Raw genomic sequence first — 24,398 nt, 5'->3', positions numbered from 1 at the left:
TACTGAAGAAGAACACATTACAATTTACTTGTGTAAAAGGTCAGATATAATCCCAGTAATTTTTTCCACTAATCCAGCGGAGGTCTATTTAGTGCTCTTCTTCCTTGGTCTTTCAATCTTCCTTGACCCTTAATAACTATTTTGTGCGAAATCAACCGAGGTTGGTGCCTTCGAGGGCACGTTTTATACGATGCATCGTAGTTTCAGTTCTCTTGTGTTCATCTGGTGTTAATGCCATTTATTTTTATTATATTTTTACTGCAGTTTTTATGTGACTAATAAACAGTGTTTGAAGTTGTCGTGGCCCGGAAATGGCCACTAAGGAAAAACAGAGACATGGATCTGGGTTACAAAGGTAATTTGTATTGAAAGAAAACAGAATGTTCAGAGAGCGACAATCGTAGCACATAACAACAAGATGGCGTACTATGAAAGCACACAGGCCATGATATTTACCTCTCTCCCACTGCGAGAAGGTGTGACACAAAATCAGAACCTGCAAAAATTGGTCCGCGCCCCAAGAATTGGAGCACTCTGGCCCTTTAAAAATAAGTTTGAGTAACCCGTCGGCATTCCCCGGTGAAAGTGCCTCAGACAACAGATGATAAACCTGCTCCTTTAGAAAGCCAGAAGGCAATGTTTGTGAAAGAGGACTTTGTATGGCTACCTAGAACATTTGAATCCATTCCAGAGCAAAAAAAAAAGGCTAACGAAATGGACCAGTTTTTGTCATACTGACTGTCGAGGTTTCTAGTGATCCTGCAATTATTTGTATTATGTTGCTTTCTTCATGGTCCATATTTCTTTTCTAGCATCTTTCGTGTATCTGTTTCGTTTTTCTCTCTCTTTCATCTTTACTCTTTGGCTGCTGGGACGGCAAAATCTACAATTTTCAAATTATTTCCTTCTTGTTAATTATTATGACGTCCGGTCTCCTTGCTTGGATGAATTTATCTGTTTGTACGTCAAAGTCCCAAAAGATTTTGGGTCTTCGTTTTTCAATACTGTCTTTGGTTTGTACGTGTACTATTTGTCTCCATGTTCAAAATGCTGTTGTTTGCAAGGTTTCTATTGTAGGTCTTTCCCATGCAGCTGTGCTTGTTTTCGTATTCTTTTGAGGCTAGCTTTCTGCATTCATTTATTACGTAGTTTATCAATTCGTTTCTTTGTACACTAAGTCTACATTTACTGTTTTCCTGGATTTTATCCATTTTAGTTTTAATGCAGTTAGTTCTAATCACATTGTTTTGTGCATCTGTCAGTAGCGATTACGTTTCTCCATTGAGGATTCCATTCCATTCAAGTGTTCTTTTCTTAGTAATGTCCAAGTGTTTTTGTGATTCTCTTCTATTATCATTCTAATCAATCGTTCATGTAGCTGTTTCTCTTCTAATTTTTCTTTTCTGGTCTTTTAGTTTCTGGTTTGGCTGTTTTCTGTATTGTTCATTTTGACTGTGCCTCTTGCTACGGTCAGTTTCTCTGTGGTTTGAGTTATGTATTTTGTAACATAGCGCGAAATGACGCCACCATTAAGGAAAAATAAAAGCTTTAAAACGGAGATCATTTTAGAGACGTAAAGAACATTCGAGATCACGTGAGAGACGTGGAGCACGACATAACGTTCCAGGCGTGAAGAACGTTCAAGATCAAGTTAGAGGCGTAAATGACGCTCGAAAGACGATCACGTGGGTGAGGTCACAGCCGTAACAATTAGGAAATAAAGGTTGTTGTTACAAAGAAAAAGCGAGTTGAAATTCTTTTTTATTTTTTGTCTACTTTGCGACTGAGATATACATATATATGTTGGTTCCGGACGACGTTATATTTTCCAAATCTTTTTTCTGTCTTCTTCACATTTTTCTCTATTTGTGGATATATGCATTTCTATTGAGTAGTTTGGGATCTGCGTCTAGAAAACAGTGTGTCACTGTTACGTAATAGCTCTGGCTGGTTGTTCAAAATCCCTTTGTCCAGTTTATACAATGTTTATATGTACTTTCGTTGCTGGCACAAGCATATACACACACTGACAGTGAAGTAAAAATCACAACACAGTTGATCTACAAAAATATATTATAGTTTGTATTTCACTTCGAGAATCAGCTTTACTGTGACAAATTGTTATTGTTGTTTTGATATTTACTGAAAGGTGCGGGGAGCGTGGTTAGATGGTTATCTGGTGGTGAAGTGATGATGACAGGTGCCGCATCTCTTTCTCTCTCAATCTTTTTGACTGACTGTTTCTCTGTGACGAAACACATTATTTCCCATTTGAATTTCTAGTATTTCCTTTTTGTATTGTCTCAATTATTTGACCGATATCTGCTCAAATATTTCTGGGTCAAATTATGCATTCTGTTAGACAATGATAGAAATACCGAATGCTTAAATTTGAATCCATTTGCATGTGTGTAACCCATTGAATGTTTTTCTTCCCAGTGTTACCTGCCAATATTTCACATTATTTGCACATACTTTATGTCATAATTTTTGGTTTAACATCTGTTTTACATGCTGACATGTGTTGGTTGACCTCAAGACTAACTCATCTTCATCCGTATCTTTATTTTCTTATATTATCTTTTTTCTCTCAATTCTATCTTATAACTTTCTTCCATATTTTTCTTGGCATTCTCCTGTAAACTAAAACTACCACAACCGAAGGACTCTCATCTATTCTTTCAACATGATTCCTGTTCTGCACACATCTCTCTAAAGAATAAAAATCGTTATGAGCTCATCAGATTTAAAACCCTCTTTAAGACTCATATTGTACATCTATCGTATCATTCTCATCATTTTTCTCCATGCAACGCATGTCTTCAATCCTCGTTAGTCATATATTTTTACACTGCGTATGAATGTCTGATAGGTACTTACCTTAATTTTCAGTATAGAAGTGTTTTTAAAGCAATGATTCAATATTTTGTTTTTATTTCAGGTGCGAAGCATCGTTACGATCTGATGGTTCTTCTAGAGAATTCTAATCGTCTGTCAGAAAAGACATTAAGTGAAACCAGGGAACTTTTGGAAATGTTAGTGTCGTCATTGGATCTGAAGCGTTTTCGAACTCGGATTGGAATTGCTACGTACACAGGCAGCCTCGACATGATTAGCGGACTCGGCCAGACGAGAGATAACAAAAAGATACTCGAAGAAATCGGTAAGATAACATATTTATTTTCAAGCGTAACACGTGTTATCGCGAATTAGGAAATCAAAAATCGCAACCTTAGAAGTCAGTTGATCGAAAACGAAGGGGATGATTTGTTTTCATTCAAAAGTCTAGCCACGTTATAAAATAAAAACATTAGTAAAATGCTTTCTTTTTTTTTTTTTTCGAGGAGGGTGTACATATTGACTTGTTAGCTTGGTCGTAGTGTGTATATGTTTAGGGTGTCTTACTTTTTATTGTGCAATACAACAAACGAATATAATTTGATTTTGTACCTCACCCTGCTCGACCTACTGCTGTGCCGCTATCCTTGTCGCAGGTCACCAAAGTGTGACCTCTGATCTCGTCCGAGTCACTATTCTGATCGACAATGACCAGATGTGATCTTTCAATGCAGTAGGACCTGTTAGTTGCACTGGACAGTCTTACATTCGCTGCCGGTGCTTTTTAGTTCCTCTCGCTGGTCGGTCGCCCGCTAAGGAAAAAGAAACAGTAATTCACAATTCGCCTTCCGACAGGAACTCAATTCACAAAGAAAGGAAAATAAACTCATCTTTCTAGTCTACTGATTAATTTTCATACAAAATATCTATATAAATATATGTACAATTGCTCTTTACACTTTCAGAAGTAATGAGTTTATATACGTCGACAATTAGTCTTTAGGCCTCTCCCTTTCTTTCTTTTTCAACGAAATCACTGACTGACTGTCTCTCTTACTCTCTGACTGACTGACATTTTTAGGCTCTGCACATGATTATATAATGCAGGGCGATGATTCCCCCAACCAATCAACAACGACAGTGTCACTTCTGCCATGTCTAGATTAGCCCCCTTTTAGAATTCCCACACAATCGTACCTACAAAGGTTATGAGCTGTTTATCAGACCTTCGGAGTCACACTCGTGATCCTTAGATCAGATGACGTTCCTCAAGGTGTAAACATTCATTCTCCAATATATGAATTCAAATTATTTGCACCAATTCACCGCATATGTTTTCGCTCAACTTTTAAAGTGACATAGTTTTTGACGGATAAACCCAAGCTAAATATAACACAATCATTTATTATTTTGTTATTTTCTCTCGGCAGGGATTTTTTTGTTGTCGCCTGGGCGCACCATATTTAATGAACAGTTATGTTTACCCCTTTTTTATAGTGAATTTTAAGATTTAGCTCCCCCCATTGGGAGCCCAACCGTCCTTTGGGTCATGTCACACTGTTAAATCTCACTCCTTCAGTGTAGAGATCTCTAGAGGCGGGAAAATATTCTATTCTGATAATGTCTTTCCTCGGATCGCTTACCTTTGAAACTTTCATTCTGCTCCCTGTTTCTCCAACAGTATTAATACGTCGAAATTTAAATGTAACGTGAACAAGTATCTTACTGTCCAACTTCCAAAAGCTAATTCCATAGTCCCCTTACATCTGTAGGATAGATTATCGAGGACGTATCCACGACTGGTACAGATACACTTTCATAAATTTATCCAGAAGCTCAATCAAGCTCCAACCCTGTCTCATCGCCGTATTGTTGCATCTGTGCTTTTTATGCACTTTAATGGAATGTGCTCTGACGAACTCAAAGCATTTGTGATCCCTCGACATAAATACTCCCTACAACTAACTCGACAAGCAGCAAAATCCCACTCCTTCAATGTAGAGATCCGTTGATGCCGGAAAAATTCCTACTCTAATACTTTCCTCCCTCGAACTACTAGTCTTTGGAATTCCATGCCTGTTTCCTGTTTTCCTAGCTGTACTAACATACAGAAATTAAAATGTAATTCGAACAGACATCTCGCTGCTCAACTCCTAACTTAGAATGTTCATGTAGTCATGGTCACTAATAGTAGCCCATTATGTGCCAGTGACAATTTGCCTTGTCTTGGGTGAATAAGAGTGATCAAAATAAAATAAACTTTCACTACGTGAGATTTATAAATTGCTAGCAGGCCGCCCGGCGTTGCCCGGTCGTAAAATACGCATAAATATTATAGTTTAATTCATACAGAAACTGAGACATGTGCATGCGAGTATTATTTTTTTTAATTATTTCTAAACAGTTCACTTCTTGTAAGTAAAAAAGAAATACTCGAGCTGAGATCGAAACCAAAATCTAAAGATAGTGAGTCAAGTACGATAACTATTAGGCTAGCTTGACACGACGATTAAAGGGTATTTTCAAACCTTCTTATTCTTAACATATGGAATCTGTAATGAGAACGATTCGCGTATACACATTCGTGACAAACAGACAAAAATTGAACAGCCCTCACGTACCAATTTTTCAATTCTTACCCCTTAGCAGCCCGTTTTTCCAGGTGAAAACTGATTGAAAAGTTTTACATGTCTGAATACTCTATGTACCAAATATCAAGTCTGTAGATAAAAAATTGGTTGAGTATATAGGTTGAGAAGTGTTCACACACATATTCTCACTCATATATATATGGTCATTCACATACAGTACTGTTTCGCTGTATCACAGCTCATCAGTGCGGCTAGACAAGCAACTACCTCAAGCCAGGATCCAAACTAACCGTTGCGCTAATTATTTCTTTTTCGTGTTGTTTTTTTTTCTACAATAGATGAAATGGAACTCCACATTTAGCATTATTACATAATCGTTTGCCGGGGAGGATGACTTGATTTGTTTGCACCGTGTGGACATTTATGGAATGGCTTTATGTCCTAGCACGGCAATCATCTCCACAGGTGTTACGCACGGTAAAACAATAGGGATTTCCTTTACATCAATGGGTTAATATGACGTCTGTTGCGTCTTTTTTCAAGTTTTCGAATGTATTAGTGGGAACGTTTTCATCGTCATTAAATCTCTCCTGAGTATTAATAATCTAGGCTGACACTTTTGGTGCTAGAATTGAATACCGTATAAAATAAGTTTAACATGGATGTTTTTTTATAAAAAAATATCCTTTCACTTTAACATTTAAGAAACAGTATTTTAGAACTCGAAATTAGTATACTATTATCCGCAGCGAATTGCGCTTCCAAACATTTTACGATCGCCGTTAACAGGGTCCCGCTTCCAACTTTTTGCAACGGCGTTCAAATTTCAACTGATCAGCAAATCTTATCTGGTTGTGATGATAACGAGAAAGAAAGAGAGACAAGGAGAGAGAGAGAGAGAGAAAGAGAGAGAGACATGCATACATATTAAGAACGAAGAGACTGAGATATTGTTATTTTGCAAGCAAAGCCAACCGTTCTCTCCCGCTGAAAAAAAAAAAAAAAAAAACGAGGAAAGATATGATCAGCATGTTACCCACGGATCACTTTGGACTTCCTTTTGTGACACAACTTCCTGTATATGTTACTCTAATTTATCATTCCCCGCTTAATATTAATATAAGGTGGAAAATTTTTCTATTCTGATGTTTTTTAACACACTTGCATCAAAATATACCTGCAAATGTTAAATTTATACGGTGTTAAAAGCCGAAATAACTTCATTTCTTTCAGCACAAATGAAGCCTAAAAGTGGACATCCATACATGAACCAAGCATTTCGACTGATAGAAACGACAATGCAGGTAAGTACCCTCCTCCTCCTCATCATCATCATCATCATCATCAGCAGCAGCAGCAGCAGCAGCAGCAGCAGCAGCAACAACAACAGCATCCATGGAGTTCATTGTCATATTCTTCTTCTGCGTTTATTGTGCAAAGAAAGGTTTCTAGCCACTATATATATATATGGTTAAAGGGTTAGTCAATATGAAGTCTTTTTTTCCGTTGCTGTCTTCTTTTTCTCACCTTTCTACTTTTCGCCTTTCTTCTCGTCTTTCTCTTCCACTTCTTCTTCTCGTCTTTCTCTTCTTCCACTTCTTCTTCTTGCCTTTCTTGTTCTTGTTCTACTTAATAACAGGCGGTTGTAAACGTTATTAATGGCGAACAGCACACAATTATTTGTTATTTAGCAATCATTTGGAGATGAAGGCTATTTTTTAGAGTATATGTTCATGCACATGCAACAGAACCAACCCAACTTCCATGGAGAATAGGGTCGTTGTTACGAAACCGATCACTCATTCATCGTCATATTCTTTCTACATTAATCCCAGGTTTCTCCTGCCAGCAGATACGGTCTAAGATTTGGTTACGATGAAGTCTAGCCGTTTTCAGATTTTAATGGAGACTATCAAAGCCGATGTTTTAGGTGGCCTTCAGACTTCTGTTATTGTAGGTACCACATCCTTAGGAAAACCCTTGATCTTTGAAGCTCCTGGTTTGGAGCCAGGATTGAAGGAAATTCTCTGGAAATGAATCGCATCCCTTTCCAAGGAGACGTTGATAAACGAAATCAGAATTGTTATTATTATTATTATTACTATTATTATTATTATTATTATTGTTATTATTATTATTATTATTATTATTATTATTATTGTTATTATTATTATTATTATTATTATTACTACCCGTTGTATTTTTTTAGCTATCCCTCTACTATTGATGGTGTTATCTGGACTTTTTTCATCTTCCATATTTCTTTTTCAGCTCTCTGGCTAGTTCCGTGTATTTGTTCCGCTTCTCCGTCTCCTTGATCTTCACTCTGTACGCTGCTGGGACGGCAAAATCTACAATCTAGCAGGACTTTTCTTTCTTATCAACAATTATGACATCCGGTCTTTTTGCATGTATGGGTTTATCCGTTTGTATATTCATGTCTCCTAGGATTTTTTTTTACTTTTATTTTCAAGTACTGCTGCCGATTTGTGCATTTGTCTGGGTGTTCAAGATTCAGTTGTTTCCCTTCCTCACTTGATCATGTCTACTTTTTATATTCTTTTTTGGGTGATCGTGTCTATTATCATTATTATTATTATTATTATTAGTAGTAGTAGTAGTAGTAGTAGTAGTAGTAGTAGTAGTAGTAGTAGTAGTAGTAGTAGTTTCAACTTTTGAATTTTTTAAGTTGAATTTTTTTCTTGGACATCAGGTCAATTCCTTTGACTTTGGACATTGAAGCTGATCCTTAACACTTTCCGCCGCTCGGGATCAACTTAACTTCTTTACTTTTCCATAGTCTAATTCCCATTTCAGATTTTTTTCATGTTCTTTGTCTTGCATCCTCGTATCAAAACGGCAGGCTATGTCAATGATTGAGCAAGTTTCTTGTTTTTGTTTAGAAAAATATGTCAGATTCGGAATGTTCAAGAACCTTATCTATACACATGTCTCAAAAAGTTTGACATTGTCGTTTTCTTGTACACACACACACATACATGCGCGTGCACACACACACACACACACACACACACATATATATATACATATATATATATATATATATATATATATATATCCTTATCGTCATATTTAGCATTCATAGAAACCAATTTGTTGCAAGGGCAATTCACTCTTTATCGATATTTCTCTCGCCGATATTGGTTTTAGAGTCAATCCGAACAAATCCAAAAAGATAAATTTGAACTCTTCTACTGAAGAATTTCAGCGTTAACTCTGACAGTTTCCATAACAGAAGTCGACGACACTATAATTCTGTTTGCCTATCAGTTCAAATGAAGTAGTTTAATCTCTATGTGCAATCCATGGCAAAACAGCTCAACATGAATGATGCGCATCCAACAGAGGTCAATGGATGTAATTTGAGTTCTCAATTCTGACGGTTTAGCATCAATTCTAGAACTAATCTGCCTAGACAAAGACGATGCTTTCGAGCGAGAAAGAAACTGATATGCGGCTTCACTTTCTTCAACTGCTTCATGCGGTCAATAATTATGTAAATCAGTTGTCGATGTAGGTTCAGTTCGTCAAAACCGAAGGAAAATGACAATTACAGCTTCCTAACCGAATATATTATCTTTCCGCATATCTCAGTCGATAGAGGTTTTCATCAAAGCCACCCAAGTCTAGGCCATTGTTTAGATTGTTCCTGTTGGCTGAGGTATTTCTTAATCCTGTGCAGTTCTAGGGGTGCCCAACCTCTCGGGTTTTAATTTCTTACTCATTGTGAAGGGTATTAGTTTTTGTATATCGCTTGAGGCGCCATTACCAGGAAATGCAGACAGAACTGCCGAAGCTTTTTTTTTTTTTTTTTTGCAGGCAAGAGTACTCCTCTACAGCGCATACTTTTCAAATTCCGCTTTCATGACCTTGTGTCACATCTTTTTGCCGTGGGATACTGGTAAATAACTTTAGCATAATTGATTGCGATAATTCACGAGTCATGTGAGACATTGAACGGATGCACTTGTAGGAACGAGACCCATGCACTTGTAGGAACGAGACCCAATAACCGCTTGGAGGTTCGAAATAATCATCCGAGACAACGCCATGTTCATTATGACGTCATCTAACTATGTCTAATCTTGATGAGAAATAAAACAAATTACCGTCGTGTGGAGGTAAATTGAAACTTATTTAAACAAACCATTTTATACTTAATACTTGGCTCTATCGTTTCTAAAAGGTACCATTAATAATAAAAGGAGTAGAAATAAAAATTACATAATAATGAAATCAATTTAAATAAAAGTTATTTTTTACATCTGCATATAATAAAACGATCTTCTGTTGACAGGAATTCCCTCGTCCATGGTGTCAACAGACGTGTCTCATTGTCTCTGGTGGGCGCGGACTGAACCGAGAAGACGTCCGAGAATCAGCAATGAAAATCAGACAAAATGGCACCAACATAATAATCATAGGTACGTGAAACACATTCCTTTCAATAAATCGATCCATACAGTTCTAAAAGAAACAGCAACTTTGTAGCAGTCACCATAACAAACTATTTTCTCTGAATCCCCCCAGGCTGTGACTACTTCACTGAAGACCTCCATTGGACAACTTGGGGACACTTAAAGTTTCTGCCTCCCGACACAAGAACATACGAAAACTTTCTATCCCTCTTCTTTCTTTCACCTCAGACAGAGTCTGTTTTCTTTCGTTGTTTTATTCTAAAAAGAGTTGTTGATTAATTACTCCGCGCTTTGGTGTTGCAAATTAATCTCTTTTTAGGAGTTTTATGCACTTACGCACAAAATTTACCTAAAAAATACTTTGTGGTATTGGCTCCTCGCGTTGTTAGGGTAAAACCGACGCTTGCGTCTTTAGAAACGTGTAAAGAACTATGCGGACACTGAATAAAATGTTTTAAAATGGTTATAAAATAAAATTAAAAAAAACGGATAAACATCTTTCGGAATATTTTATATGACGGCAGATGATTTGGATTAATTGGATTAATCGAACTACTGTTCTTATATTGGGTGTAATCCTCATATTTCACCTAACAAAGAAGAACGTTGGTGGGGAGTAAAACGACGAAAAGAAACGGCGCATATATCGGGTGACAATGATATCCTAAGGAGACCTAGTATTTAACTTAGTATTAAACCTAGTATTTAACTTAGTATTCAGAATTTAACATAATAGGAAACGTAACTTATAAATAATAGATTAGAGCACTATTAATTATATTATATGTGTGTGTATTCATTTTCTATTCATTACATAATTAAGTAATGTATTATAATTAATACTAAACTAAACACTTAAAGCAACAATAAATTTATCCGCTTATATATTTGACTGTCTACAAAGCGATGGCTTCAAATAAGACAGACATGTTAATACATTGTCAATGGGTTAAATAAAATAATTATATGCAGACAGAACTGAGAAACCAAAATCTGTTTAAAGTATACATATAGTGTAAAAAGTAGTTAGATATGCACAGTTTAACACACACACACACACACACACACACACACACACATATATATATATATATATATATATATATATATATATATATATATATATATATATACAGGATGACCCCCCCAAAAAAAAAGGCGCCAAATCTAATTAGCCCCGCGTATTTTAGTGTTTTGTCTGATTAAAATGAAACTTTGGCCATAACTAATTTATTATATTTAAAACATCACATCAAAACATCAGGGTCTTTGGCCTTTTTTTCTCCGTTCTACAGCATATGTTCTAGATAGCCTCCATTTAGCTTTTGTTTTTTTGGGGGGTAATCCTGTATATATATATATATATATATATATACATATATATATATATATATATATATATATATATATATATATATATATATATATATATAGTATTGCCGAAATAATCATGTCAGCCCATTCAATACTCGGTTCTTATTGTTGAGCACTTTACAGTTGAAGTGAAAGACGGTCACTTAAGCTCGTAGATTATGATATTATAATCATTAGATCACCTTGGACGGATGTCTCCACATTTAAAAATAAATGTTTAAATTTCAACGATATTTCTCGCCATTAAAGTTGGCGGTGTTGGTTTGCTCCTTGCTAATTGAGTCAGAGATGGCTTCGTGACCAGGTTTGAATCTCCCGACCGGCAGTAATCGTGGCACTACACTGATGATTCCCGAAAGGATGAAACACTAGTGTCTGTAGGCATGTAAAAATTATTATAATAATATATATATATATATATATATATATATATATATATATATATATATATATATATATATATATATATACTAGCAAAAGCACCCGTCGTTGACTGGGTTCAAAAACAGCCTGCAGAAAATGGACTGATTTATTAAAGTATGATAGGTTATGGAAAGGAAGGGTTGTAAAGAGATAGCTTCGAATTCGGGGGTATCAAAACCAAAGCAAAATATGATGAAAGTAAAAATAAAATAGATAAGCCCCATAATTCATTCTACCATACCGGTTTACATTGAAACACTTATCACAATATTCTGTGGATCTATATTAAAAGACCTTGTTAAACTTTGTGACATATTTCCATTCTATGGAGGTCAGATGCGAACGAACACCTTATAATTTTATTATACCTTATTTCTTCAAACTGAAACATAATTATCAAAGTATACTTACGCAGATCGATATGAAAAGTCTTTATTAAAGTTTGTGCCTACTTCCATTCTATGGAGGCCAGGCGCGAACGCAGACCACACAATTTTATTATATCATCCCTATTTAAGTTAAAACATACTTATCAACGTATTCTTATGTACATCTATATCAAAAAAACTTGTAAAGGTTTTTTATTTTTTATTTTTTTTATTTCTATACTTTGTGGACCAGGCGCGAACGCAGACCCCACAATTTTAATGAACTACCGTTCTGCAGGATCAAACATACCCATTCCTGTGTCTCGATACATCTTCTATCATTATATGTAATCAGTTTTTCAAAATAGTCAACTATATAAGAGCCTATTCGTGACCAAACACACACACACACATTCAGCTTTATATTATATATATATATATATATATATATATATATATATATATATATACACCTCAAACATGAAACATAGCTACTGATACGCTATTTGTATTATAGCGTGGTTTTCGTAATTGTAGGTCTTTCCACTAAAAATCACGTGACCTGCTGACATCATAGATGAAGTTTTACGGTCACGAACGTAGAGTACTGACTAATATGAAGGATGGTTATTTAAACTTATGAACCATAAAAAGGTGCCAGTGTTTATTGAAAGTTATAGTTTAAGGTCGATAAGCGTCCTAATTCCAAAATGGTGGATTGGAAGATCGCTACTAAACGATCGATTATCATCCTTATACTCCTGATCAAACGAGAGTCCAAGAATGCCAACTTGTATTGAGCAACACTTCACCTATGTGACATAAGTAGTTGAACAGATAGTTCACTTGGCAAAAAAATAAATCAAGGGTGGTGTTTTATTTCTGGATTCGTTTTTGTTCTTTCAGGTGCTAGTGATAATGTGAAAACCGAGGAAAGTCAGCAACTGGCCGGTTGTCGTGAGCATGACTTCCGGTTGACAAATTACGAAAGCGTTCAAGATTTAATGAATGAATTATGGCAACGACTTTTCCCCGTAAAAATTGGACCTGATATTGGTAAGTTGTTTATATTATTTCCAGTCAACCAATCAGTATTTAGCCGAAGAAGTTTTTAATCAACTAATCAGACTTATATCAGATTCAGCCGGAAATTTTTCCCTCGGGATCAAAATATATACAGAGTCTATACCATTTTTGAAATGATATTTTCCCTGATGATTGAGGTATGTTATCCGATATGTGCAATTCCAGGCGGTCCACATTCCCAGGTTTTGCCTTTTCTCTTTGAGAAGGGGGTTAGTTTATTGTTAATCGTATGAGACGCCTTTATCGGGGAATGCCGACTGGGCTACCTCGGCACCTTTTTTTTTCAGGCTAGAGTACTCCTCCTCTGGAGTGCTGGTTCTTCAAATTCACTTTCTGGCCCTAGTGTCACATAGGCGAAAGATAACTACTCAGTATTATACAGGGTGTTTAATATTGAACTGTGGATTTTTATAGGTTCTCGTTTTCAAAGTCGAATTTGCTGTTTAGCGGATCCTTTTATGAATTTGCAACAAAAATAGCCTCATGAGTTCATCACGCGTTAGGTCGGAATGCTCCCGTTTCAAATAGAAAATCAATATTGCTTGCTATTTGTTGCAAATTGACAGCACTTTAAAAAAAGTCACCTCGAAGATCTTGTAGTGGTTGAACTCCAGAGAGTGTGAAATATTATGTTATTCCTACAAGTTCAGCTCGCAAACATGTTTTTGTCTTGGAATTGTCTGATCAAACAGTTGAAAGGATTTTACTCACTTACTCTGTGTGTCTGTGTGTCTGTGTGTGTGTGTCTGTGTAATTATGACAATCTGTGCTTGAGTTGAGTGCGTTGAGAATTGTAGCACATAATGGGCTACGCATAGTTTTACTGTTCGCACTATCTTTGCTTATTTTGTCTCAACTGTTTATTAAAGGAAGAATTTGGCTTTTCGTGGATCCAGAAGCCATTTAAAATAAATTCAGATAATTCTCTGATTGGTCCAAATTATTGCCATTTGTTTTTATTAATTAATAATGCATGCGCGAATTCGGTTGCGCAGAAAGGAGTTTAAGCATTTTCATTTTACACACTTCGCCGCTACACAATTTATGTATATATAATTTTTATATATATTATAGAATGTTGTCAGAATGAACGTTTAAGTAGAAGTGATATGCTGGAAGTGTTGTGGACGATCTACCCACCCAAGGGTGTCGGCTTGACTGGGATAAAGAAATCCCGTTGGATTCGACCGGTTATTGATGGAGAAGAAGCTTGGTCACTGTTGGGTAAGGGAAAGAATTGTACACATTATATTCGAAAATATTTCTATGTGTATTCTGTTTTTTTTTTTCTAATATTTCAACAGTATGGTCTCAGCATTAGGGATGAGGTGGAGGGGCGTTATTCGCTAAGCTCATGTTCAAAAAAAGAAGTTGTGTGTATATTAAATTCAAATTTTTTGCCAGATTCACAAACTGAATAATTTTGCTAATTTAAAGAAATATATAAATACTAATATTTATAGGAATATTAACTAGTTGAAAAAGATCAATATTTGATATAGAGCATTGATATAAGAATTTCAGTTTAAACTATGTAAATTAGAATATACAGCAAGTTTATTATTCGACAAGCAATATTCCATGGAGTTTCAAAAAATGGCTCTTATCCATATAGAAAAGTAGTGAGTAAAATGATGAGGTTATTAGGTTTGCTAGTAAGCATATTAATTGAAAACTACAAATTATTAAAGAAGTTATATTTGAAAGAAAGTTTATAATATTGCATAAATGCATGGGTTAGAAGGATATTCAAAAGGAAATTCTGGTTCGATGAAAAAAGCGAAACAATGGGGTATAATACAAAGAACAAGTTGATTGGTTAGATGTATAATTAATTGGTTAGATGTATAGATGTTTGGTTAGATGTATTAATGATTGGTTAGATGTATAGTTGATTGGTTAGATATATAGATGATTGGTTAGATGTATAGTTGATTGGTTAGATATATAGATGTTTTGTTAGATATATAATTGATTGCTTAGATGTATAGATGTTTTTAGATGTATAGATGATTAGTTAGATGTTAGATGATTGGAGGATTGGTTAGATGTATAGATGTCTGGTTATATGTATAGGTGTTTGCTTAGATGTATAGTTGATTGATTAGATTTATAGTTGATTGGTTAGATGTATAGTTTATTGGTTAGATATATAGTTGATTGGTTAGATTATAGATGATAGGTTAGATGTATAGTTGATTGGTTAGATGTATAGTTGATTGGTTATATGTATAGATGATTTGTTAGATGTATAGATGTTTGTTAGATGTATAGTTGATTGGTTAGATGTATAGTTGATTGGTTAGATGTATAGTTGATTGGTTAGATGTATAGTTGATTGGTTGGATTATAGATGATAGGTTAGATGTATAGATGATTGGTTAGATGTATAGTTGATTGGTTATATGTATAGATGATTGGTTAGATGCATACATGATTGGTTAGATGTATAGTTCATTGGTTAGATGTATAGATGATTGGTTAAATGTATAGTTGATTGGTTAGATGTATAGTCTATTGGTTACATGTATAATTGATTGGTTAGATGTATAGTCTATTGGTTAGATGTATAGTTGATTGGTTAGATGTATAGATGATTGGTTAGATGTATAGTCTATTGGTTAGATGTATAGATGATTGGTTAAATGTATAGTTGATTGGTTAGATGTATAGTCTATTGGTTACATGTATACTTGATTGGTTAGATGTATAGATGATTGGTTAGATGTATATGAAAATGTCCAAGAGAAATTGTAATAATCCAAGTGGTTGAAAGGTAATTCCAAAGTGAAGATGTCATCCTAAATTGTGAGAGAAATTTTTCCTCTGTAAAAGATATATATACATATATATATATATATATATATATATATATATATATATATATATATATATATATATAACTACTTCATGTACTCATATAAAATTAATATACAAAAGTATAAATTTAGGTGCAAACTTTAAGTATTTACTTCAAAAGTGCTCCATACGTAGGTATATATATATATATATATATATATATATATATATATATATATATATATATATATATACCTACGTATGGAGCACTTTTGAAGTAAATACTTAAAGTTTGCACATAAATTTATACTTTTGTATATTAATTTTATATGAGTACATGAAGTAGTTATATATATATATATATATATATATATATATATATATATATATATATATATACAGTAGCGTCCTAGGGACAAAATTTTAAAACCTAATATTTGTTAAAAATAACAACTGTGAAAATCTGAAATTTTGACACCTGGTAGCCGTTATCATCAATGAAAACATACTAAAATTGAAATCATTTGCAAAGAATAGAAATAGAATTATAACAATATTTGTTTGAATAGGGGCGTCCAAAAGTAAGGGACAAAATTGAGAAAAACAATGTAAACAGCCAAAAAACAATAAAAATACATGTACAATCAATATTTAGTAAATGAGCCCTTGCTCTCAATGATAGCTGCACATCTTCGACTACAATAACGAATCAAATTTTAATAATCCTCCATACTAATTTTAGACCATTCTTCTTGAAGATTCATCCACAAATCCTCCGTGTTAGTGGGATTTCTTTCCATAACTCTCACTCCTAAGATTTTCCAAAGATGTTTTATTGGATTTAAGTCAGGACTTTGTGGCGGCCAATCCATAATTTCGAAATCTTGCTCGCTAAGGTAACTCATTACAACCTTTGCATTGTGACATGGGGCATTATCTTGCGTAAAGGTAGCCTTATCGAAACCGGAATTCTGTATGATTAGCACAACATGATCTTGAACAATGTTTTTATAGATCTTCGTGTTTACACGAGTTTGTAACCGGACAAGAGGCGTTGTACCTTGGCTAGAAAACATTCCAAATACCATGACGTTTCCGCCCCCAAACTTGACAGTTTTCTTAGTACAATTTGCACTTAATTTTTCACCAATACGTCTCTTTACATTGTTTTTTCCATCATTTCCAAATCAATTGAACTTGCTTTCATCACTGAAAAATACTTTTGCCCAATTTTCATATGTCCAAATTACATACCTGTTTGCAAACTCTAATCTCTTCTTCTTATTCTTCGAACTAACAAGTGGTTTCTCCCCTGGGGTTCGATTAAACAGGCCTATTTCTTGAAGTCGTCTAGAAGCAGTCTGTCTTGACACATTAACACATGAGGTACAATTCATAACCCTTTTAATTTCTGTGCAAGAGTTAAAACGCTCCTTTAATTTAAGCTGCATTATTCGATCTTCTCTTGCAGAAGTTTTGCGGGTTCTGTCAGTTTTAAAAGCACTAACTTTTTTGCCAGTATTTTTGTAGGATTTAACAACCCTGCCTACAACACTCTGTGAACGTTTCACTTGCTCTGAAATCTCTCTAATTGTGTGCTTTTTCTTCTGTAGCTTCACAATAGCTTGTCTCACAGAGTAATCAAGTTTTTGCCGTTTCGCCATGGTGCCGGTTGATGCAACGTTTACAAATGACTAAGTAAGACTTATTCTTCAGAGGAAATCAAAAAATTTGAATATAGCATACCGTTCACATTGTTTTTCTCAATTTTGTCACTTACTTTTGGACGTTCCTATTTTGAAAATAAATAATTGTTATAATTCTTTTTCTATCCTTTGCAATCATTCAAATTTTAGTATGTTATTATGAATGATAACGGCTAACACTTGTCAAAATTTCAGCTTTTCACAGTTGCTATTTCTAACAAATATTAGGTGTTAAAATTTTGTATTCAAGCACGTCTAGTTGGACACGACAAATTTATTCTTCCGATTTTACTGGATATCTTTTCCATTCGCTGAGCAGTCTTTTTTATTTCAGCTGGTATGTTGTATAAAATGGCGCCCAAAAGTTGTTGTTCAGCCATATTCTTCTCAATCACTTTCTATTGGTGCATCCGATTTTCATCCGGAGCGATTGTTGTTGTTAATATTTTTTATGAAAAAATAAATTTTAACATAAAGTGTGGCACGAGGCCGAAAAGGGGGCTGGGTGTTAATGTGGACCTAACTGACATATTAACTAACTAGACTCTTTACCATAATACTAGATTCAGTCCATGAAAGACTTAATTAGACCCGAAATTATAATTTATATATATAATGTTGGGAGTTTGGAATAAAAATTTTATATGCAAAATAAATGATATATTTACAATGAATAAGTGGTTGTTAGTAAAAGAACCCCCCCCCACTATTAATTGTGGCAGATAAGTAGTTTTGTCAGTCGAAAAAGGTGTAGGTCTCCATGAAAACTGACTTTATTTAAACACCACGTAAGTCGGCCAACATCACTGACAAAACAACCGATCTGTCACCTAAATGGGGTCGGGAATAGGGATTATCGAACCAAACAGATGGGGACAAAAAAGGGGAGCAGGGACAAAATTAAAAAGGAAGAGGTCTTATAACGACATGCATACTTCAGCTAAGTTAAACTTAGAAAAAATCCTGACACTAACTAATTCTATTCTAAATGGCCCGATATGTTCGACAGTTCAGAACACCGAAAACTCTCCCCCTAATTTATATTTAAAAAAAAAAAAAAAAGACATCGGCACCATTTACTCTGCACACGCGCGAAACTTTCACCCATTTTTCGTTGAAATTTGCTGAAGAAAGTTTCACCTTCTCTAGCTGAATGCGCATTTTCAAGCGGTATTTGAAAATGAGGACCAGCTAGGGAGCAGTGAACGTCTCATCTCTGTAAACCTTCTTCTGTCATGTCGACCAAATCACGCCTCTCATAACTGCTAGCAAGCAAAGAAAAACAGCGTTTTTCTTTCTTCATGGTCGGTGCCCAATTGCACACGGGGAAACCGTATCCAGTACAAAAAATCTTCCATCTAGCATGCGAACCGTGAAGCCTTCAACTAACCCTAACCCAACGGTCGAACGATAGCGCAGTGGAATAAAGCGTGATCGAGATCTTTCTCCAAGTCACCGCATCCGACACAACTAGGACGCAAAGCTTCCCTTCCGAATCTGCAAATACTGGGGCAAACAACGCATTAAGAGTGCGCTTAGCTAGTCAGGTGAGCCCCCTTGAGCGGGCATCAAAATACGCTGAATAGAGTTGAAAGTCTCTACGGAGCACGCCCTGATAATCACTAGGAATAAAGTGGGTCTCCTATAAACAACATATCCACTCTGAGGCGTTGAAGGTCGCGTGTAACTCGAAATTTGCCAAAAACGCCCTTCAATCCCAGGGCATTTAAATTCGCTAATCTCAAGGCCATTGTGATAACTTAAGGTTGAGAATCCTGAACGAACATTGACGATGTCAAGACATCGACGGCTGTCCCCATGGATCCAGTAGTCGTTTCATTGGTAATGCTCCCGTCCACGGTCATGCCACCGATGTCAAGGGGATATATTAATTTAATTGCTCTATAAACGGATGGGTGTATCCTAATGGGGACCCTTCAAATACAAGATTTTTAAGTTCAGATAGTTCTTTGTCGTTAAAGAATGCAAGAGGAGGCGTTATTTTAAAAGCAGTATTAGCCTCATCCATCATATTCTATAGTTCTGTTGCCTCTTTCCTCGATCTGACCACAGTCAAAAGTCTTTGTGTTTGAGGGAAGTTTTCAGGGTTTCTGACCTCTCGCTTGCTAATTGTTTTAAGTGAGGAGATTTCATTGTATCTCAGTCTCTGGAGTAAGTTTGCACACATCCTTCCCTATGTAATAGGCAGGACGATTTTTTCGTGCCTCCCTCCCTAGTAAAGGGCTTCCCTAGCGTTTTTGAGAAGGGGTTGGGGAGGCATGTCTGTTTTCATTGGAGACTGGTGTATTCAGGGGTGTATTATAGTGAGTGGAGAAGGAGAAAGTCTGAGAGAAGGAGTTTGAATTTTAGTGCTGTCGTTTTGGTGTATGGGAGGAGGAAGGGAGTTTACCGGGGAGGTTCTAGGGAAAGACTTCTTATTTTTTGGTGTGGGGTTCTAGGGGATCAATTTATATTCTCTTTGTGGTAGAGAAGCAGTTACTGGGGACAGCTTTTGGTCGGGGATTTCTTTGTTTAACTGGAGAAGAGGACGTACTTTATGTTGAAGGTACGGATTCAATTTTTTCATTAATTTTTCGTTGTTCGTCGAGTTTATTTTTTTAATTTTATCAAGTCTTTGTACTTCTGTCCCCCTCTGGGTCTTTACTCGATCTAATTTCGATTTTTTCTTCTTCGGTGAGCATTTTTGCGTAAGATTTCGGGGAGTCAGCTTTTTCCCACTTACTTTTATACTTAACTTTCCAATCATCCTTTGAGGGGGGCACAAGTGCTGTTATATGTTTGTTCGTATTCGTCCGGAGTCATAGTCTTTTGGGGAGCTTTTGAAGGGGAGCTATTCGGGGTGTCTTCGCTATTAGGGATTGTATGTCCAACTTTAAGGGCTAAGTGTTCTAACACACGATTTGGGGGATTAGGTGCAACTGGGTTTCTTTTCAGACACACAGATCCAACAAGCTGGACATCACCCAGCAACAACAACTGGACTTTTTTCACCCTCAGCTTCAATGTAATGGGGTATTTTGTTGAATACCTCCTTATTTAATAGTATTTCGAAGCTCCATACTCCATTATAATTGTCGACGTCGATTGTCGTGATATTATCATATTTTAACAAAAAAGCGGTGATGTACTCACCAGGTACAACACCAGGTACTTCAAATACTGATATTGTTGTTTTTCGTAATGATTCTTTTTTGACAGTTATTTACATACCTCCTCAATTAAAAACAAAAAACGCGGCATTTTGTAATTCGTCCAGGTTGCGGTTAACAAATTTAATATACTTTAAGAATTAAACTTACCAAAAAGATTGTTGTTGTTGTTGTTGTTGTTGTTGTTGTTGTTGTTGTTGTTGTTGTTGGTGTTGTTGTCGTTGTTGTTGTTGTTGTTGGTGTTGTTGCTGCTGCTGCTGCTGCTGCTGCTGTTGTCGTCGTCGTCGTCGTCGTCGTCGTCTTTGGGGCTTGGTATATTTATATATTTTTTTTTCATTGGTTATAAAGGTGGGTGTAGGATAGGGGCGAATTATTTTATTTTTAATTTCGATTTTTTTATTTTATAATTTATTTAATTAGTTTTTTTTTGTTAGTTATTAAATACTGTTAGTATATTTGTTTCGTTGTTAAATGAGATCCGATTAAAAAAGGGGATGTAGTTTTTTATAAGTATGGCTTCTAATAATTTTAGTCGTCGTGTGCAATTGTTAAGGTATCGAATGTTAGTATTGTTAGTTAAGATATTTCTTATGTCGGACGACTGTAGGTTTTTATCATGGAATGTTAGGTGTTGTTTTATGGCGCTATTGTCAGCTAAATTATAGGCTAGTCGTTGGGAGAGTGTTGTATGTATGCATTGTATGAGTTTTTAGAGTGAGTTCGGAGACAAATAAAATTCATACACTACATTAGTTTGGTTTAGTGTGGTGTTAGTATTAGTACTGTTTTTGATTATTAAATTATAGGTTTTAAATTTAGGATAATATATTATTGTTACGTGGTGGGTGTTATTATTAGAAGTATCAAATATGTGCGTATGTTATATATACTAGGTGTTATTATTAAGATGACGTATATTCTGTATTGTTGCTGTTGTTCGTCTTAGGAAGAGTCTTAGTGTTTTATCTAGAGACAGTCTTAGGAGTGTCCATATGTCTTAAGATGTTCCTGTTTGTTGTGCATGTTAATACAAGAGAGCCGACGGCTTGTAATACACAATGAGAGGAGATTTGATATATAGATAGATAGACCGAGAGATTGACATTTATACTTTTGACATTTCTGTATGAACGGGAGTGTTTCTATAAATATTGATACATATATTTCTTACCTATTTTTGAGATGATGATTTTCACAAAGTTCTTATAATATAAATGGACAATACCTTTTCTGTTGAATCACAACACGAAGATTCAAAGTTTCTTTACATGGCTTTTTCTTCTCTAACCTTTCGCTTCCAAGGTTTGACGTCAACAGCCGTATCTGACCCCCCTCTCTCTCTCTCTCTCTCTCTCTCTCTCTCTCTCTCTCTCTCTCTCTCTCTCTCTCTCTCTCGGCTCCCTTTCCCCGACTCTTCTCCTCTTCTCCCAGACTGCATCTAAAACTCTACCTATATTGAGAACTCGTCACGTCATCGCATGATTAAACATGTGCTCATAAAGCACGTTGGCGACCTGCGTCACGTTGCCAAACTTGACATGAACCCGAGTTCAGTAACCTATTTTTCAATTAACCTCTTTACAAAATATGTTTACAAGTTCAATTGACGATTAAATTCCTTATTTTAATTTTCACTGAAGTTCATCATTACATTCCTTTTCTAATAACAGATATGTAAGCTAAACAATTGTAATTCCACATTCCTTATTTCAATAACATTCTGTATTTATTTTAACTTATGATTGGAATTTTCAATTCCAAATCTAGCTTCGCAAGTTCGAATCCTTGACTAACCTATTTCATATTTACATTTAACTAATTCCCTATGTTTTTTTACTTACATGAAAAGGGGGCAGTCCTTTATCATGTAACATTATTAGTTTGATCTTCTTGTTCTGGTTGGTGGGTCTGGTGTATCTTTTAACTAGTTTTAATTTGTTATTATTTTTCATCTCTTTTGTAGTCAGTGTGTAGTTGGCTTTTATAGCATACTTTGTTAGAGTTAATGTTTTATTGTGGACTGAGTTTAAATAGAGTTTTCTGTGCTTATCAACGATTTTATTGGGAAAATTATGGTGTATTAGGGTTTGTTTTATGTTTGTTAGTTCTTTGTAAAATATTTGTCGGGTTGATGCTATATTGTATGAGGGTGAATCAAATTTTTATAAGGGCAGTTTTATATTTTTCTGGGCATTTACGGTGATAATTTAAGAGTATTTCATTATTATTGGTAGTTTTCTTTTTTTTTTGTATGTTGAAGTTATGTATTTGGTAGGGTGGATTGAATCTACTAAAACGTCGAGGAATGGTATTTTGTTATTTATGTTTGGTTCGTGTGTAAATTTGAGGACGGAGTATGTTTCTAGATTTAGTTTGAGTTTTTTAATGCCTTGTGCAGATTCGGCTGCAATGAATATCTCGTCGACATATTGGGCATATGTAGTTAGGTTATTTTTTTGATCTGAGAAAATTCTGTTTTCGAGGTGGGTCAAAAAATTTCTATTAAATTAAATGTTTACTATTGAAAAGTTACTATTAAAAATCTACCACACAAGTTCCCTTCACTGACCCTAATGGTAAAACATACATCAAAATAGATGGCGTCTCAATGGGATCACCTCTAGGCCCAACATTCGCAGAATACTATATGACCCAGCTCGAAAACAGAAGATACTCAAAGAAGAGAGATACTTAAATACATGGTCGCCACACAAACATACAAATCAAAATTATTGATATTTCTAATTTTATACAAATATTTACAAATCTTGATCTGAAGACAAATAATTTTACAAATAACCCACTTGTATTTGATAACAATTGTTGGATAACAAATAACTAAGGGTTCAGTTGTCAGTAAAGGAAATGAACTTTCAACCTGTTGACCTGAGGTCGTTCCAGTTTATTATTATATAACAGCAACTTTTGACTGTACTATTTCTTATCTACTAATCTTGTGTCTTTTATCTTTATTTCTTCCAAATCAGATGACGAAATCCTGAAAAAGACCGATTTAAAATCATGTCTTCGCCTCGTCGTCAAAGCAACTCTGGATCGAGAAGGCTTCATATCGATCCCATCTGATGACCTTGCTGGAGTGACAAAGGTCACTGACCTGGAGACGGCCTTGAAGCTAATGGAATGTTACATTCAAGACAAGAAGAAAGAAAGTCGGCAAAAGAGTAGGGTTTCCCCAAATGATCGTGACTGAGAAAGAAAAGGAGGGGCAATGGATGTGTGTGTACTTGCGTGGAAATATGTTTCACCTTTTATTTATAACAAATCTTTTAATTTATGACGCGCGATGTAACAAATAAATGACAAAAGTTTATATTAAAAATTTCAAGATGCTGACCATCTTACCATTTATTCCTTTAAGTATGTTGGCAAGCACAATTTTTGATAGCACCTGCTTCGTAGCGCAAAATTATTCATTTAATTATTATATCAACCCATGAATCTATTTCGCCCTTAACTCATCAAAAGAAAAATCACTTATCAATTTTAAAAGGAATAAAAAGCATATGGAGATGATTTCAAAATCCGAAAATTGGGAAAAAAGTACACACACACACGCACACACACACACACACACACACATATA

General features: G+C 35.2%; 1 protein-coding gene across 2 annotated transcripts in view; it reads left to right on the top strand.

Annotated features, from left to right (window-relative positions):
* Window positions 1-24,140, top strand: part of LOC145241528 (uncharacterized) — a 96,402-nt gene extending 72,262 nt beyond the window's left edge. Inside the window, exons 10-15 of one of the 2 annotated variants that reach the window (XM_080104572.1) lie at window positions 2,942-3,163; window positions 6,663-6,733; window positions 9,748-9,874; window positions 12,940-13,089; window positions 14,194-14,343; window positions 23,782-24,140. In XM_080104572.1, coding sequence (XP_079960698.1) covers window positions 2,942-3,163; window positions 6,663-6,733; window positions 9,748-9,874; window positions 12,940-13,089; window positions 14,194-14,343; window positions 23,782-24,005 — 944 coding nt within the window. In that variant the 3' untranslated portion in view covers window positions 24,006-24,140. The remainder of the gene's footprint in view (window positions 1-2,941; window positions 3,164-6,662; window positions 6,734-9,747; window positions 9,875-12,939; window positions 13,090-14,193; window positions 14,344-23,781) is intronic. The other variant, XM_080104573.1, reaches the window with a different exon arrangement.
* The last annotated feature ends 258 nt before the right edge of the window (window positions 24,141-24,398 follow it).

The sequence above is a fragment of the Euprymna scolopes genome, chromosome 20 (genome assembly GCF_053919585.1).
Source record: "Euprymna scolopes isolate OS-2025 chromosome 20, ASM5391958v1, whole genome shotgun sequence".
Classification (NCBI taxonomy): domain Eukaryota; kingdom Metazoa; phylum Mollusca; class Cephalopoda; order Sepiida; family Sepiolidae; genus Euprymna; species Euprymna scolopes.
This window is presented reverse-complemented; position numbering and strand designations above follow the sequence as displayed.